Genomic DNA, 17,473 nt, shown 5'->3' with positions numbered 1-17,473 from the left:
AAAACAAGTAACGGATTTGTAAAGTTTCCAGATAAAGATCTCTTACACTGTGCTGAGAATTTTTCACTGAAATTAATAGCTCAGTTTGATAGAGCAAACTGAAATTAGACTAATTTGCACAGGTCTCCACATGCTTTTGGAAAATCTTCTTCCATCTTTATTTTTAGCAGCGCAGTCAGTTATTATAGACAGTTAAATGCTGATTAGGTTTGCAGAGCAGTTAAAATGCTAACCATACAAAACAGAAGGAGAGACTACTGTAACTGTAAAAGGATGTGCATGAAGGGTTTTTTTTAATTAAGATTTTTGTTGATGTTTTATTAAAGGACCACACTTTACTGTTCAATGACTGAAAACAATGTGATAAATACATGCCTTGAAGGAATGCTATGGGGAAACAAACCTCACTAGAACTATATTTCATTATGTCAGATTGGAATTTGAGACTCCCATTGCCCATGTTAAAATAGTACAGTAAGCAACTTTATTTAATGTCAGCTTTCCATGTGTTTATGTATATAAACACAAAGTAATGTCTATATATGCATACACTCTAATATATGTAAAGAGAACTTATTCAGAATTTTCAGCTAGAGTGGAATCAAATATGGATGTTCTTTGAGGTTAATGGAAGTACATTTCATTTAATTCTTACCACACTCCCTTAAATCTCAATCACAATTGCTGTTTTCTATTTCTGTCACTGAGCTTTGGTTCTCTGAAGGGGTGACACTGAACACTGTCAGATCCACAGTTCAGTGCAGTTTTTTTAAAAGAGTACTCTGTGATATCTTTGCTTCATTTTCAAATCTTTGTATTTGTACTTTTGCACATTTTGTAAGAGCTATATAGTCCAGAAACCTACCAAAGTCCAGAAACCTACCAAGGACAACCAACAGCTGTATTTATGCCTAATAAAACTCATTTCTGCATCTTAAGATCTCAGGTTTCTTTCAGATTTATCCACTGCTACAGATATACACAAATTTGGCTGGAGGGTGAAAGATGAAGATCCTTTTATCAGCATTTCCCAGTAAAGATGGGAAAACTAGGATGCTCTGATTTCAGCAGGGATAGTGTTAAACAGTAAACTGATGGTTTTGGTTTTGCCAAGTTTGGTTTTTTACTATTATGATATGGACTGTGTATTTTATATGCTACTTTTCACTTAGTGCTCAAATTTGACAGATATGAGCTGCATCAAGTCAGAGCCCATCTGTGTCAACATTTAGAGTTTCCCAAACCACAGTCTATACACTACAGATTGTCAAAACAAAATCTATTTTCCTCTTAAAATAATAAAAGGAAAATTATCTCTTTCCAGCCATGGGTAGCTACACAACCATGACTTCTACACAAATCAAGACAGAAGAGTAGAAGATTAGAGTAGTGAGCTATCATTTCACTCAGTGAGGCACGGTTTTTAATTCTTTGTTGTTGTTGCTGTAGTTGTTTTAGTAGAGTTCATGGCAAAAGGCAGAGGACAAGGTATCACTGTTGAAAAGAGTGAGCATGTGCATGGTTCTCACATCTCAGTGTGATATATCTGTGCACTGTGTAGCAGTAAGTCTATAAGTCAGTGTTACAGGACAAATACATAAATCTGATGGTTTGGGGGCAGTGAGACTTGTGGTGCATGTCCTTGGAGACTGCACAGTGTGTCTGAATGTCCTAGAAAAACTGGGGTGCTGACACAAAGCATGTGTTTTGAGAAAGTTTGGAGTAGCAGTCCCATAAAAAAGGCTGTGTGACTGCACCATCTCTCAGACAGAAAAGCTGGAACAGCAAGCAAACAAAAACATTCACATTCCACATGAAAAAAATATATATATATATATATATATATATATATATATATATTTGGTGAAAGAAAATACTGCATCAAAAGTCAAGGTACATAGATAACTTACAGACACGGTTCAGAAAACTGGGTATGGCTAGTACTACTAGGTTATGATAGAGTTCCCTACCAGTAGTGGTAGCAATAGTAGTAATTAAGCAAATGATGCCAGAAATATACATATATAATTAACATAAACAGTAGTAGTCACAGAAGACTAAAGGTAACCTTCCAGAGGTGAGATGAGACTCAGAGCTACTAATGTGACTGCCCTATTATCCTATTATATGATCACTGTGTCTTAATACAACATCTGAGCAAGCATGTTTGAGAACACCAGTGCCAGTTACATACAAATTTTGTTTAAAATTCATAGAGATATTCAGCTTTATAAAACAATACAGAATCCTGTTCTTTTCACGTAAGGACAAGTTTTAAGGACATACTGATTTGATTTTTACTCCATCCTCATGCACAGTTTGTAAACTAAATAAGGAGTTCATGACTTGACCTACTATCAAGACCTCAGTAGTTCAAAAAGTAATTTAATTTACTCTCTATGTTTTTCTGGGATAACAATATGAAAATTGTTGTGATGTACCTGTTCTCTACAAAATGCATGTAGACAACTATACATGGGGTGAGAGAAAAGGTCACTGAGAACAGGAATAGAACTGAACCATAGTCATAGGTCTTTAAGAAAATCTCTACCATCATTGGATTTGCACAAATTAACTATGAACTTTCTCAAATATTGCCCATGAAACTTTTCTTTGAGGAAAAATGTCATACTTTTTTTTACAGTACAAGTTTGTATAAGAGATCTGAAAGGAGACACAACAGAGGCTAAGAGGAAGTTGTTCATTTCCAGAACTCCAATAAACAACTCATAAATAATGTTTTACTATCACAGTTACCTGTGCATTTCTTGATGTTGCTATTTCTTTTTCCATGGGATCCTAACTTGCATCCAAAGTTCTCCTCCCAAAATTCTGCAAACCATACGTTTCTTCGATTGTTAGCAAGTGTTCGGCTCCGAAAATATCTATCGAATCCTACATTTAAGAATGAGAAAAAAAGGCATTAAAATATCAAACAGCACACATATAGTCATTTAAAGATTATAACGGATTTTGTATGAATTTCATAGCAAGAAGAAACTGTAGGTACTATTTAGAATTATATTTTACATGCACATCTAAGGAATAAATAATAGTATATTTATTACTATTCCATATTTGATGTAGAAAAATATATTTTTAAAATACCTACAGTAATTACAGCATATCTAAATCTACAGCAGAATTCTATAGTAAAAAATAATACCATGCAGACAGTTAAGGGGAACTTAATTTTTAATACAACAGATGACCCAAATAAAGAATTAGCTACCTACACGAAATTAGACAAACTGACTCAAATGCCAAGATTCAAACAGATTTGTCTTCACGGCCACCTAAAATCACTGAGTACCTCTCCGTTGAACCTGAAGTCTTCCAAGTCACATAAATTGCCCACCAAGCTGGGAAACTAAAGAATCCCCCTTAAATCTGATCAGATTCTGCACCAGCATTACTCCATCAGTCCAGGAGAATTAATAAAATTATGACAAACACAACAATAGGATTAAGTTCTTCATAAATATCCATCAGGTAAATTCTGCAAAATGGATCAATAGTGACGTTTTTCTAATCATTTCCCAGCTTAGATCACTTATGTCCAGGTCTTACTATAGCCGTTATCCCCGCAGGCGGTACAAAGACACAATATCCACTTGCCAGAAAAGTGTCTCATACTCCACATCATAAACTTTGTTAATACAGTGACTTCTTACAGAAAAATTTATAAAAAGTTTAGGAGAGGAAAGCGGATCCTAGACTCATCTCCTCCCATGAGAATGAACCAATGTATTAACATCCATCTGTTGTTTTTCTTTTTTTGCATTAAGAATCACCAGACTATGGTTAAGAAACTCTCCTCCTCATGTGCTGCTGTTATTAAACCATTATAAGATTTCATAATTGCAGATTCAGCATCTCCTTGGCTTTGAGCTATATTAAAAGTAAACAAAAGCCATTGAAATAAACACTTCCTCAGTTCCTTAACAAAATAATCACTTATCTTTTTTAACAAAAAAATCCCTCCAGGCTCTATCCCTGAGGGAATGGAAACTTCACTTGGTTGAAGTTTTGCACAGGTCCAGAGAACAGACAGATTTCAGGCAGCCTTGTGCTCAGCTCAGTTTTCTTTTAGTAGTCTTCTCAGTGCTTGGAGACATATAACTGTACAACTGCCCTGATAAGAGAATTAGGTACCTAAGATTGTAGTCTACTTTGAGGGCAAGGAAGTGAAAGTTAAAAGCTGAATGCTGCAGAATTTAAGTTCTTAACTGGACTAAGCACCTAATAAATAGAAAAATCAAGATCTAGAAATCTTTGTGTTACCAAATCCCAATTAGAGAGATGTATATTGAATTCAAGGACTTAATCCCATGTGAAGTCAACAGAGGCACTAAATGAATACCGGCAGAATCAACTAAAAATATTAATTTGCATATCTTTCCCTGAGCTCCAGGAAGACATGTTTTGTGGTGGTTTTTTGTTGTTGTTGTTGTTGTTTAGTGCATATCTTTAAAAGAGACAGGGTGTTTGAACATTACTGGAGAACTGGGTTTTGTCCCATTGCATTCCTACCATCTATAGATGTTCTTTTAGGCAGGATGGTTACTGCTCCTTCTGCAATTTCTTCCTGATGCTGAACTGGTGAAATTTTTGACCCCCAACTATCTGAGCCAATCCAAAGGAAATGTCCAGACTGATTAGCTTTTTTGGCTGCTTCCAGTATTCGCCTGTAAATAAATAAACAAATGCCTAATTAAATAAACTGAATGTACAAAGAATTTTAGAATCCCATTAGAAAGCTCATACAAACCAAATAGGCTCTGATTTGGGCAGTCTCAAATATGCTTGACAACGAGTGTACTGAAATTATTTTTCTAGCATTCTCACTGGTTTCTTCCTTTTCAGATGCCAAACAATCTATTACAGCTGTACTTTTAGTTAGGAACCTGGAATAGGTTAACATGGTTCACTGGGTAAAAAAAATAATAATAATAATAATAATACTAGAAAGCCATGCCAAATGGGTTGTTGTCAATGGAGTTAAATCTGATTGGAGGTCAGTACTAAGTGATGTTCCCCAGGGTTCCACCTGCACTGTACTGAGACCAGTTTTGTTTAATATCTTCATTAATTAACCTGATGAGGGAATCAGGAGTACTCTTACTAGGTTTGCAGACATCACTATGTTAGGCAGGACTGCTGATCTGCTTAGGGGCAGGAAGGCTCTGCGGAGGGATCTGGACAGGCTGGATCAATGGGGTGTATCCACTTGTCGGGCGTTCAACAAGGTTAAGTGTCAGTTGCTGCACTCGGAACTACTACATGCTGCACTATGGGCTCAGGGAACAGTGGCTCAAAAGTTGCCCATTAGAAAAGGACCTCCAGGTGCAGGTCAGCAGCCAGGAGAATGTGAGCCAACAGTGTGCTCAGGTGGCTGATAGCATTCTGGCCTGTAATAGAAATAGTGTGGCCGGAAGGACTAGAGAAGTGAGAGACTCACATGTGCCATTGGTGAGACAACTTAAATACTGTGTCCAGTTTAGGGCCCCTTACTGCAATATTATTGATTTGCTCCAACACATTCAGAGAAAAGCAATGAAGCAAGATTTATGAGGAGCTGCTAAGAGAACTAGGACTGTTTAGTCTGGAGAAAAGGAGGCTGAGGGAAGACCTCATAACTCTCCAGAACTATTTGAAAGGGGGTTGTAACAAGGAGAGTGTTTGCCTCTTTTCTCAGGTGAGAAGAGATAGGACATGAGAAAAAAGCCCCAAACTGCACTAGGGGAGGGTTAGATGGGACAAAAGGAAAAATTAATTCACAGAAAGGTTAAGCATTGCAACAGGCTGTCCAGGGAAGTGGAGGAATTGCCATCCTTGGAGGTACTCAGCACTATGGATATGGTGATAAGTTACATGGTTTACTGATGGAATTTGGTAGTGTTAAGCTACTTGGTTGGATTTGATGATCTTAAGGGTATTTCCCAATCTAGATTATTCTATGTTTCCAGTTCTCCATGATAAAAAGGAACAGAGCAATGTCTAACTGCAACTGAATTACTTATCACCAAATTTCCAACCATCTTTTTTAAATTTAATTCCCCCCTTTCTGCTCTACTCTTCTCCAGTCAATTGTACACATTTGTGAAGAGAGAACGTATTCAACAAACAAAATTAAGAAACAGTCACCTAATATCATCTTCATTCGCAAACATGATCACCGCTCGAGCATTTGGAGTTTCTAATAAGCGTTTGATGATCTTTTCAAATTCTCCTGGTCTTGGTTCGCGAGGAATTTTGAGTGACTGAGCAATGCAAACACCTCCTGAAAGAAATTAAAAGGACAAAAAAAAAAAGGGGGGGGGGGGGGGGGGAAGAGGAAAGAGTAAGAGAGGAGAGAAGAGGGGGAGGGGAAGGATTGTTGAACAGGCAGGCAAAGAAAGCAAATTGCTCACCTGATAAAAGCAACACAGCCAGCCAAAAGTTACCTTATTTATGCATTTTGAAGAATACCTTTTACAAACATATACATTTAATATTGCATTAAAGATTACATTTAACTATTATTTTATTTTTATATAGAAACTAAAACATCCTGAGCCAGATCCTTGAGTGCTGAGCCATGTATCAGCAACTAATCAATCAGAACTACTCTGATTTGCCACAGCTGAGAAGCCAAACTTGCCACAGGATTGCATTTAAGCACAGACCTGCAGTTTGACTGTCATCATATGTTCAGAGTATGGCTCTTTAGAGTTAAGAACTATAATACACTTCTGCTTTTTCAGATGAGAATATAAGATTAGCAATACTCTGATTACATAATCAAATACAGAATTTGAAGTGTTAAACTATGATTGAATAGATACTTCAAACTGTTAAAACTCATAATTAAGTTAATTTTTTAAGAGGCATTGGTTATCATCAAAAATTCTAAATTGTTAATTAACAAATGAACACAAACTCAGAAATGATATTTATTTCTCTTCATTGTACTATGAAAAGCTTTAGTAAACTTTCTAAACTGATATTAAGGTGACAGACACTCAAAAGTTCTTTACTGCAACTTCTTTCTCAAGTAACGGGGCTTCCAGCCTGCCAATGAAATATGAAAATGAAAGGCAAGAAAAATATGTAGCAAACATCCTGTAAATGAAAAACAGAAAAACAGTGCTAAGATCTTAACAGTCCCCAAAGTCAGTCAGGCACAAGAAGCAAAATGGATCCTAAAAAATAATATAAAGCATCAATTTGTTACCTCATAAATTTTAAGAGTATATTTTTCAACAATTTCTGTTCATATAGTGGCCCTTAGGAAAAAAAAAAACAAAAAAAAAAAACAAAAACACACACACACACACTCACACAAAAAGAACATTTTCTCCACATGAAATTCAAATGCAAATATTCCAAAATGTGTATATGTAATGTACTGCATGCTGCCATCTACAAGGTGCGTGAAATGTATATCAAGTGATGAAAAACCGCAGCATCTCAAAAATAGCTATTTTCAATCAAAATGGTGTAGAAGAAATACAATTCCATCATCGCAGCAGCAAGTTCAATGATGACAGTACCATGCATTTCAGCTTCTCCCGATGAAGAATGCGTTAAGTACTAATAGGAACAAAATAAAATGTACTTCAGCCTTGTTGCTGCACTTATAATTAATTGTGTAAGCGACCTCAGGCATACAAAACATTTTGCATATGCCCATATCTATATATTGCATACCCAGCTGTTGCTTAAACAAATAATAGAGTATCAGTTTTCAGGTAATGAAGAAATGCTAGATCCACAAAGGTACTTAAAACATTACAGCACCTAACCTCTCAGCACCCTGCTGCCTTTGAAATTTACAGCTTGGGCTAGATGCCCAGACTCAGAGAGAGCAGAGCGTCTAGGAATAGGATTCATAAGAGCCAGAAGACTGTATAAGGAATAATTAAAGCTAGCTCCAAAATAGCTAGCAAAGGTACTGAGGACAGGTTCTAAATCCAGTATTTAGGTTACAGGTGAACAAATAAAGATCTTCCCAAATTAAGTTTAAAGAAGGTTTGAGAACAGGTGCCTTGTATGTGATAGCAATATATTTACCATTTGTTTCACAGGTGTCAAAGGACAGACAGTTCAGGCACCAAGTGTCAATGGAGGATTTATGGCTGTGAATCATAAAAACAAATCGTGCCTACGTGTTTCACCCTGTCAGCTTTTTTCACTGATTTGGAAAGATGACTGCTTGTACCTATTGCTGGCTTCTATATGCACCTTTCTAGGAGTGTGTATTCATGTACTATAACTTCCACCAACTGAAAGGTGGTTGCAGTCAAGAAGCCAAAGATCTGTTTCCAAATGTTTGGTATCCTTCAATCTCCAGAGATCTACTTACAGAACTACATTGATCCAAATTTCCCTTAGTTAAAATTAAAACTTGCCTGACATTTGTATGAGGAAATGAAAGCTAATTGTTTGCTTACTGAAAAGAAAAGCTGTATTCAAACCCAGCCAGTGAAAAGGATTATGAATAGGCTTCAGAGAGATCTGCACTAGAAGGTATTATTGAGACCAAGGAAATCAGCCAGACATACTCATTTCACTTAGTTCTAGTAGGAACATGGACTGGTGATTGTAACCATTCCTGTATCTTTTAAATATGACATAGAAGATGAAATTGAGGGTTTCTCAAACAGTTTAAAAACATTAAGATAACACCGATGAATGGTGTTTCTTCACCTCTTCCAAAGAAAATAAAATAGCACACAATCTGTATCATTATTCTCAGATCTGTAAAACTAAGGCATTACTCAGTCATCCCAGAGCTTGATGTGCAGAATTAAGCAGTTACTATGAACAACATGATGATAAATATCTATTTGCCTTCTGTCTAACAGCGATTCAGTGCGATATCAAGCACCTGGGGCCAGGGAACCATGCAAGGAAGGAGAGCAGAGCTGAGAGCTGGAAATTGGACTCAATGCATTCGCTGCCCATTCGTGATCCATGGCTCAGTCCAGCCACTCAGCACCACAGGCAACAGCTCATAACTCTTGCGTTTTTAAAACCAAGACATAACCAGCCACCAATCTACAGTAATATGTTGAGTCGTTTCCCCCACTATGAGAAAAAAAAATGCACTCTAAATTTTTCCATGCTAGGCTAGACTTGCTTACAGGTGCTCTGTAAAACACAGGTGGAAAATAGGATATCACCAAAGAAAAACTTAGATTTTGAAGATATTGTCAGTATGATGGATCAATAAGATTTTTCCTTGCTTTTGTTCTTACACTGATTCCACTAAGGAAAGAAGTTAAATGAAAGGTAAACGTAGTAATTACATCATTTTGATGGTTAAACTTGTGTTGATTTTAAAATGATAAATATTCATTTTAGCTCTCAGGGGTTCTGCAGTCACAAGATGGCATGCTAATTGTAAACCATTAAATAGTCAAGTATGTGGATGTGGGTGTCAGAAGAAGATAACGTGTATTTGGAAAATGGTGAGCAGACTTGCTAGAAAACTAATACTAACAAATGAATTTTCTAAATCAAAAACTGAAAGATTAAGCTAAATGTAACTACAGGGGCCATATTATCTTCTTCTCTGGGTAGGATCCAGCACTACACTATGGATCAACCATGGGAGATATTAGGAAAAGGCACTGTCTTTGCACCAAAAAACATGATGTCAGGGTTTTCAGTTCAAGCGCATTCCACAATGGGACCACAACCACGCCATTCAGAACCAATTTACCCACTAATTTATCTTATCATTTATGGACTTGGCCCTATTATCATGGAAAGGGAAGAGATCAAGGTACACGCTTGCTTTGTCTTCATTCCTAGAATTAGGAGATATACCTCACCTGGCTCAGTGTAACTCACTGTAAGCCTCATCGCACATCAACCATTTCCTGAAAAAGCTGAAGTTTAGTAGCCAGAACATTTCTGGGACCCAGTCCCACCTGGCAGGACATCCTCAGATGCCTTCAAATGTATATTTAATTTTTTAAGATGAATTATATGTTACTGGTCACTAGGCCAAGGAATCAGAAAGGCAAGTCTATGGAAACCCTCCAAAAGACATTACAGAAATATGTGAAGATATGGAAGTTCTAATTCCAGTGAGCAGAACAGATGTCAGGGACCTAGAAAATGCCTCAGAAGAAATTCTCCTGTGAGGCAAGCAGGGTGCTGTCAAAGGCAGACACAGCCTCTGTCTGATAGCAGACTGTACATGTCTGACATTACCACATCATGCATGAGAATGTAAGGAAAATCAATTAGATTTTTCCTCCTCTTCCAGTTCTTCCCTAGACCTGTCTGTATTGAAAATCTGTTCCAATTACACAGAATCACAGAATCACAGAATGGCCTGAAGGTAGTTGAAAAAACTGCAAACATGATACTCCACACTCAAGTTCTGGTGACAAGAAGCAGTGAATCCATGAAGACTTTCCTTCTAAGCAGGCAGAGTTAATTACTTGATAATTCTGGATGAAAAAACACCAACCTGAATGTAACAGAAAAATAAGGTAAGTGGCTAGTTTGCATCACACTTTCACTGATTATGATAATTAGGAACTTTCAGAAACCATTATTTAAACAACAGTCAGCATACTGCCATTCTTTTTTGTATCCACAGATGCTCTTAATGGTAATTTTCTAGATTAGGAGTCAAGAAGCAGTAGCACCTAGGAACATACAGTTACAAGTTGGAGATCAAATTTCACAGGAAATAATTTTTCAAAATGAAAGCATTTTCCCTAATCTAAAATTACTGTAGCTGGGAGGTCTGAATGCAGCCATGCATTCTTTCCAGAGTTTCTTTCATTTAACTACCCCAAAAGAAAGATAAGAACACCGATGTGGTTATATAGACTTCAGGGTAGCTTAGCTTTATGTATTAGAATTCAAGCACTTTGTAGGTTCTACTGCTTGTGCTTAAGTCCATGCTGAAACATCTTCACTGCTACTCATTTCCAAATTTAGTTAAATATCATTCTATTATGATTCTATTATGATATCATTAAGGATATACCCTAAATTATTGAGGCTTTTTACTTTCTCATAAACTCACCAAAGACCTCAACAAACAGTTCATGTACTCCTCATGGTCAGTTCTTCAGCCAACAGTGAAAATACTTTTTTGATGTAAGGTAACAAAGAGAAAGAGTAAAAATTAAATTAAATAATCTAAATAATACTTTGCTTTGGATGCTCAAGAGAGATGATATCCAGTACACTAAACCATCATGGAAAATGAGAGATCTTCTTATAAGCCTTTAAGAGACAAAAACAGTCAGTATTTTGATCCTAGAGTTTGCTCTTTCATTCTCCACTCAAGTAAAAACGAAAATTTTCAAAACCCCTTAGTATTTATGACAAAGATGCTTCAATGCACCAGTGACTCAGTGATGCTTTGTTCACTGACATGTCAGCTATAGTCATGAGCTTTTTGACTCAAAACTTTAAGAGATCCAAGTGTTTTCTTGTAGTGTTTTAGCAAAGGCCTTTCAGCAATGTTTTGGTTGGATCTTTTATTCTCACCTGATTTAAAAAAAAAAAAAAAAAAAAAAAAAAAAAGAAACCACAAAATGAAACCATGAAAGAACACAAAAGTTTTGGACAAAAGCATTCACTTGTACCTTTTATAACTATATTTTACATTCCTATATGAATTCATAAGCATACAGCCATTTTATAAATATATTTTACGTTCCCATATGAATTCATAAGCATTCAGCCATGCATATTTCAAGAGCACATGCACTCAAACAGATAGTTACATCATGGGCAAAACAGCTGTTAATTCTAAAATAGGAAAAGAGGAAAGAAAAAAAGAACCACTACATCTCCGTATGAAATCACTGGCTATTGGCCTCAGAGATCAGAGTCTATACTTCGGTGGCATGAAGCAAGAAAGACCTGTTATTTTATACTTCTACTCTCAACAGTGATTTTTTTTTTCCTCCAAACAATCAGTACAAATGTATCATTACAGCTTTTATTAACATCAGCATCTGTTGGAAATTAACTGTAAGAGATATTCTCATAACCACCAAACCTGCAGGACAAAAAAAAAAAATAATAATAATAATAATAATCATAAAAATTCCCTGAAATAACAACAACAACAACAAAACAAAAACAAACAAACAAACAAAAAAACATATTTCATCCTTTGACTATTTAGTGCTATTTCTGCTTTTGTGTAAATGAAAGTCAACTTTCATTTCAGCCCTGAAAGAAAGTAGTGTAGAAGAAAAAATCATCTGTAGTAAAGATGTTTGTGAATGGGCAAAAATCCAATATCTGTGGGGGAAAAAAAAAAGGTGGGGATACAGGGGGGAAGGAAGATTGTACAAAAATGAGTTCTGGAAAGCTGTGAGAGAGAAATTTTTCTCTCAACTTTATATTTCATAAGGAAGAGGAGATGCCCAGTCAAAGTTCAAAACAATCTGTGGCCAAAAGAATCTAATTGGAATTGGTTTTCACTTACTGATCAGTTGTTGCTTTCAGAACTATATCCTTTTTTATCATCACAGTGGATATAAAGGTCTCCCGCAGGGGAAAGGTGGACCTTCCTACTTGCAGATTTAGAACTTCTGGAGGCATAATATGAAAAAAATGAAATACACTGCTATTTTCCACTTTCTGGCTAGAAGATGGTGCTTCGGTAATGGCCAAGCAGATCTTCTTTGCTTTGTTATCTAAGGACTAGGGAAACACTTTTTATTACAAGAAATTACAGAAATGCCTGAATTCTAAAAGATTTTCAAGATGTTTTTTTGTTTGTTTGTTTGTTCGCTTTGGGTTTGTTGGTTTGGTTTTAAGTTAATATCAATTCTAATCTACCTCTAAGTAACACTGTGAACTCCAACTCTGGCTTCTACCTATTGGTAGAACAATAGTTTGTAAATGATACAGCAAACATACATGTACATTTTCCTGAATAAGGACTCAGTAAGAACAGAAGTAGCAATTCTGTAAGATGAACCACTAAAAGACTATTAGAATCAGGCTTTACTAGATAAAGGATGCTGGATCAGGTCTGATAAATAATTTGATTCAAGTCTACTATCTTATTTCTAAAATGAAGGGAATGTGCTCCTTGCTGGCTTGCATGCATCTTTAACAAGCAGTGAAAATCTTAAGCTTTTCTGAAACCCTTGTAAGTCTGCCTATTAACCTTCTCCTCTCCTTGTTCTCAGCTGTCTGTGATAGCTACACAGAGAACAATTTTAATGCATTTCTTTAATTGCCTGTTCTTCATGAAGCTTTTTCCTTGCCTTGGCTTGTTGGGAAATGTCTAGAAAGTAGGATCAAAGTCCGCTTTTATGTAGCCTGTCAGTAATTGTACTAGGACAAGGTATTATCTTGACTTACCTTTTTTCAGGTGGTAAAAATATAGCTTCACTTCTCCTAGACATTCCGAAAGGAACAAAGGCTGTATCAAGCACCGAAGAAATAAACATAAGGAGAAATTCTTTACCAGTGCAGGAAGGAATGGGAGAAAACCTATTCTTTCCATTAAAGTCCTCAGTTAAAATTACATGTAAAAAATGTCAATTACAGGGAAGAAGATCTTTTGCTCACCTAAGCCAAATTCTGAAGAGTTTGGCCAGAGTAAATGGATCTGTCAACTTCAGTCAAAGCTCATCATTACATGAGATGAATGAATGCAGCTGTGAGTACAATTAAATGTGCTAACAGTACATCACAATAAAAAGAGAAATCTAGAAACCTTTCATACTGTAGCTATCAAAGGTACGAAAATGATGTCTGTAAGTCAAGGAAGGATTAGAGTGCAGAAAACAGATCAAACACTGGAAAGGTGGTTGGATCACAGATCAGCCCTTGCCATACAGGTATACCCTTATTTTGTCTACCGGTCAAAACTTTGCAAGTGGTTTTCAGGCTTTGTCACTGTGTGGATTTTAATGTTTCAAAATTAAAAGAGTACAGAGCCAGTTTCTTCCATACAACTAATAGCCTTGCTATAAGAAATCATCATTAACTGAAAAACGAAATGGAAGTGCTCGCTTTGTAATAGATTAGGAATTGAAGGTACTTAGTAACTGGCAAAAGATGTCTGCAGCTCACTCCTTTCTAATAAAATGCTTAATAGTTTGGCCATATTATATAGACAACGAAGGAAAAAAAAAATCCCCCCAAAAAACCAATTACACAAAAAACCTACAATCACTAAGTACAAAATTACTTTTACCGAACACTGCAGTATAGTGGTCACCATTATGCTGTTAATAGTCTGAAATGAAAGCTTATTCTAACATGAATCCAGTCTCCACAGAATTTTGATCAACAGGCCACCCTTACAAGAGCCTGATGGATTTTTCTGTCATGCTACTCATCTGATCCCATGGTTTCAATAATTTGATAACGCTCTTCTACTATATATAATTTTTTTAAGCATCCTTCATTATGTTGTGTGAGTTTTTTGTTGTTTTTTTTTTTACCTAGATCTCTCAAAAATTATACCAAACAAAAAACTATTATCCATGGAGCACTTGTGTCTCACTCATTATAATAGAAAAATGTAGACATAAATGTTTTCAAAATTAATTAATTTTGAAATGCATTGCCCATCAAATCTGTCAAAAGATGCAACAGCTGAAAATGAAGGTACTTCAATTTACTGAGTTACATCCTGACAAAAACATATGACTCATAAGAAAGAAACTCTGCCTTGAAGCAACAAAAAAAAATCCAGTCTATATTACTTGATGAAAGTAGCAAACGAGAATAAAAAATGAAGATAACATAGAAGACAAAGGAAAGATAATAAAGCAAAGGCTGGAGAGCTGTGCTACACTCACTCATTGTTCACTGCACAAATAATATTAGTGCTGATCCTAGAAACAAAATATTCTACTAATGTCTAGAGCTAAAATAATAATGCACCTTTGTTTGCAATGCCTTATGATTAATCATTGTCAAGTTTTGAAGTAGAAAAAATACACAGTAGGAATGGATCCTTTATTTCCAAGACTTTCAGAGAACTTTCTCTGCCTATTTAAGAAGTTCCACCAGTGAAATACACATTCTTTTGTAAAGAGGAAGAGGAGATGAACAAGTACGGCACTTAGCTCTTTCCAAATTGTAAACAATAATGATTCTTTGGTAGTTTGCACAAAAATATTCCAGAGAGATGCATGTTTTCAAATCCCATAAGAGCTCAATGAAAGCTAATAGAAATCTGAATTTTGAGATGTTAACTTTTTCAGATTTTGAATTCCAGTAGCAGTCAAAATACCACAGGTCTATGTTGGATATTAGTTGCTTAGTTTTCTCACCATCAGTGCAATTGTGGTCAAGAGCAGAAGCATTTCAGGAAAGAAATATAATGTGACAGTCAGTTAAAGAGACTCCTCCAGCTGCAATGCTACAAAGGTGTTTGGAGTAAAATCCTTTATGTGAAAAGGACATTAAGAGTGCTACACTTGTGAAATGGAATTAACAGTGGTTCAGTCCTCTGGGGATGCTAATTTCTTATTGGAAAATAATACTTTTTACTATCTGTGTGGCTGCTGCAGTCAGGTCGGTCCTCAAGAAGCAGAAGGGCGATGGTGTCTATGATAAAAGCTCACAGACAATTCCACACGGGATATCTTTAGTTGAACTGACACTCACACAGCGTTGCTATGCCTTATTACAAGGCATGTCTCAGATTGGCACTGAAAGCCAAGCCTGACTTGGGCACATTGACAGCATGATTTAAAATCAACAGGCACAGTAAAAACATGTCTGTGGCAGTGGAGAAAATACAGTCAGTTTAGGTCTGCAAGCACAAGGGAACATACACAGAATTAGCAGACAGATTCATAAATTCAAAAGAACAATCAAGATTTTGCCCTAAAAGAAGACTGAGATTTCTTTTTCTCATCTAGTTGGAAGGAAGCCCAACTTACCCAAAAGACTAAATCTAGTGATTAGCAAGGGTGGAAGAAAATATTTTTACTTATCTAGCAATCTCTGGTATTTTCAATGAAGCGTATTCTTACTATTTTTAAACCATCTGTTGAAATCTCTCTCCAGGTTTCAAAGACTTCTTCCAGCACTCCTATACACAAAGCCAATATCACCTTTTCAGACAGTTAATTGGTACAATGGGACTTAAATGATTCGCTCAAATACAATTTTCCCAGAGTCAATATGACCAAAAAAAAAAAAAAAATCAAAAATAAAAGATACACCAATATAAGGTTGAGGAGTATGCAAACTTCCATCTACTTTGAACAATTGATAAGTCTACTCTCTCAAAAAGGAAAGCTGATTTTATAGGAAAATAGCAGATACATGGACAATTATAGTGGAGTTTGAAAATAAATTCATCCGCATCTTATTTCACAGTAACTTCCCAGAGACATGAAAATTCTCACCAGCATTTCTTAGATCAAGTATGAGTGGCAAACACCTGTTTCTTAGTAATTAAGACAGATTGGATAAGCTTAAGTAATTAATTATGTACTGAATTTGGTTTGTCACTGAATGGACTATGAAGAAAGCATACTGTTATTTTGATTGACGGCCAAACTGCTTCCCTCCTAATAAAATTGTACTGATGACAGGAAAGGACATGGAATTCTTATCTACCTATTAACACAACGGACAGAAAGTTTGCTTCCAAGTTTGCCTAACAATTCTCTGTTTGCCTAACAATTCTCCTTTTAGCATCTCCTCAGAAGTTCCACATTTTTATACAGAGTAATCTTCTTGATGTTTGTTGTTGTTGTTTTCAAATTAGTGACTATAAATGCTTTGTCAGCTCTCAGTTTAATTCAGTCTTGACAGAATTGCTCACTGGATTTCTAATTGCAAGAATATCTACAGAACAACTATTCCAGTTCACCTAGCCTTGACAGTACATTTTCTGTCTCTGATACATGAAGAGCAGAACAGAGTAAACGTGCTGGCATGTCCTCGTAGCCTTCAACAATCTCCAGTTGAACAACCCTCTGAGAAAAAGAGCTGTTTTTATTCTCATTAAAAAATCTTGATTCAACAGTCTGCAGATCAAGCACTTTTTGTGACATGGAGGTGTCTCTATCCTCACTAAAACAATCTTGATAAGATTTTTTCTCTATTAATATATCTGGTCAACACGAATATGAGTTAAAACTTCAGATGTTCCAGGTGCTCCCTCAACATCACTTCGAGCCTAAGGCCTCCCAGTTTCTAAAGATCAGCTTTCCTTTGACTTTCTCCATTACTACAGCCTTAAGCTTCAAAAATCAGTTTGATTCTGCTAGCACCATGACAAAGTCTTTCACTTTTGCATGTTCCTTTCAACTATGTCTTCTTGTTAAACTACTGGTCCAACACATCTTATATACCACACCATGTTTTTTCTCTTCCTTTATGAACAGATCTGCATAACATATTTAGATAAATTTCTAAGGAGCTTCTCAGAATATCTGAATAGCTCTAAAACTGAAAGCATATTTTTATACCCTCATATGTGCGTATGCAGAGTTTTTAACAGACCTTAGAAAAC

The 17,473-nt window shown here is 36.0% G+C and overlaps 1 protein-coding gene across 2 annotated transcripts in view; it reads right to left on the bottom strand.

Moving 5' to 3' along the window:
* Positions 1 to 17,473, bottom strand: part of GRM8 (glutamate metabotropic receptor 8) — a 303,037-nt gene that overhangs the window by 159,623 nt on the left and 125,941 nt on the right. For both annotated transcript variants that reach the window (XM_032442703.2, XM_015852739.3), the window contains exons 3-5: positions 6,148 to 6,283; positions 4,534 to 4,688; positions 2,758 to 2,895 (exon numbers count right to left, since the gene is read on the bottom strand). In XM_032442703.2, coding sequence (XP_032298594.2) covers positions 2,758 to 2,895; positions 4,534 to 4,688; positions 6,148 to 6,283 — 429 coding nt within the window. The remainder of the gene's footprint in view (positions 1 to 2,757; positions 2,896 to 4,533; positions 4,689 to 6,147; positions 6,284 to 17,473) is intronic.

Source organism: Coturnix japonica, chromosome 1 (assembly GCF_054131305.1).
Source record: "Coturnix japonica strain WE chromosome 1, WE-NBRP24, whole genome shotgun sequence".
Taxonomy (NCBI): Eukaryota; Metazoa; Chordata; class Aves; order Galliformes; family Phasianidae; genus Coturnix; species Coturnix japonica.
Note: the sequence above shows the minus strand (reverse complement) of the source record. Positions and strands in the feature narration are given on the sequence as shown.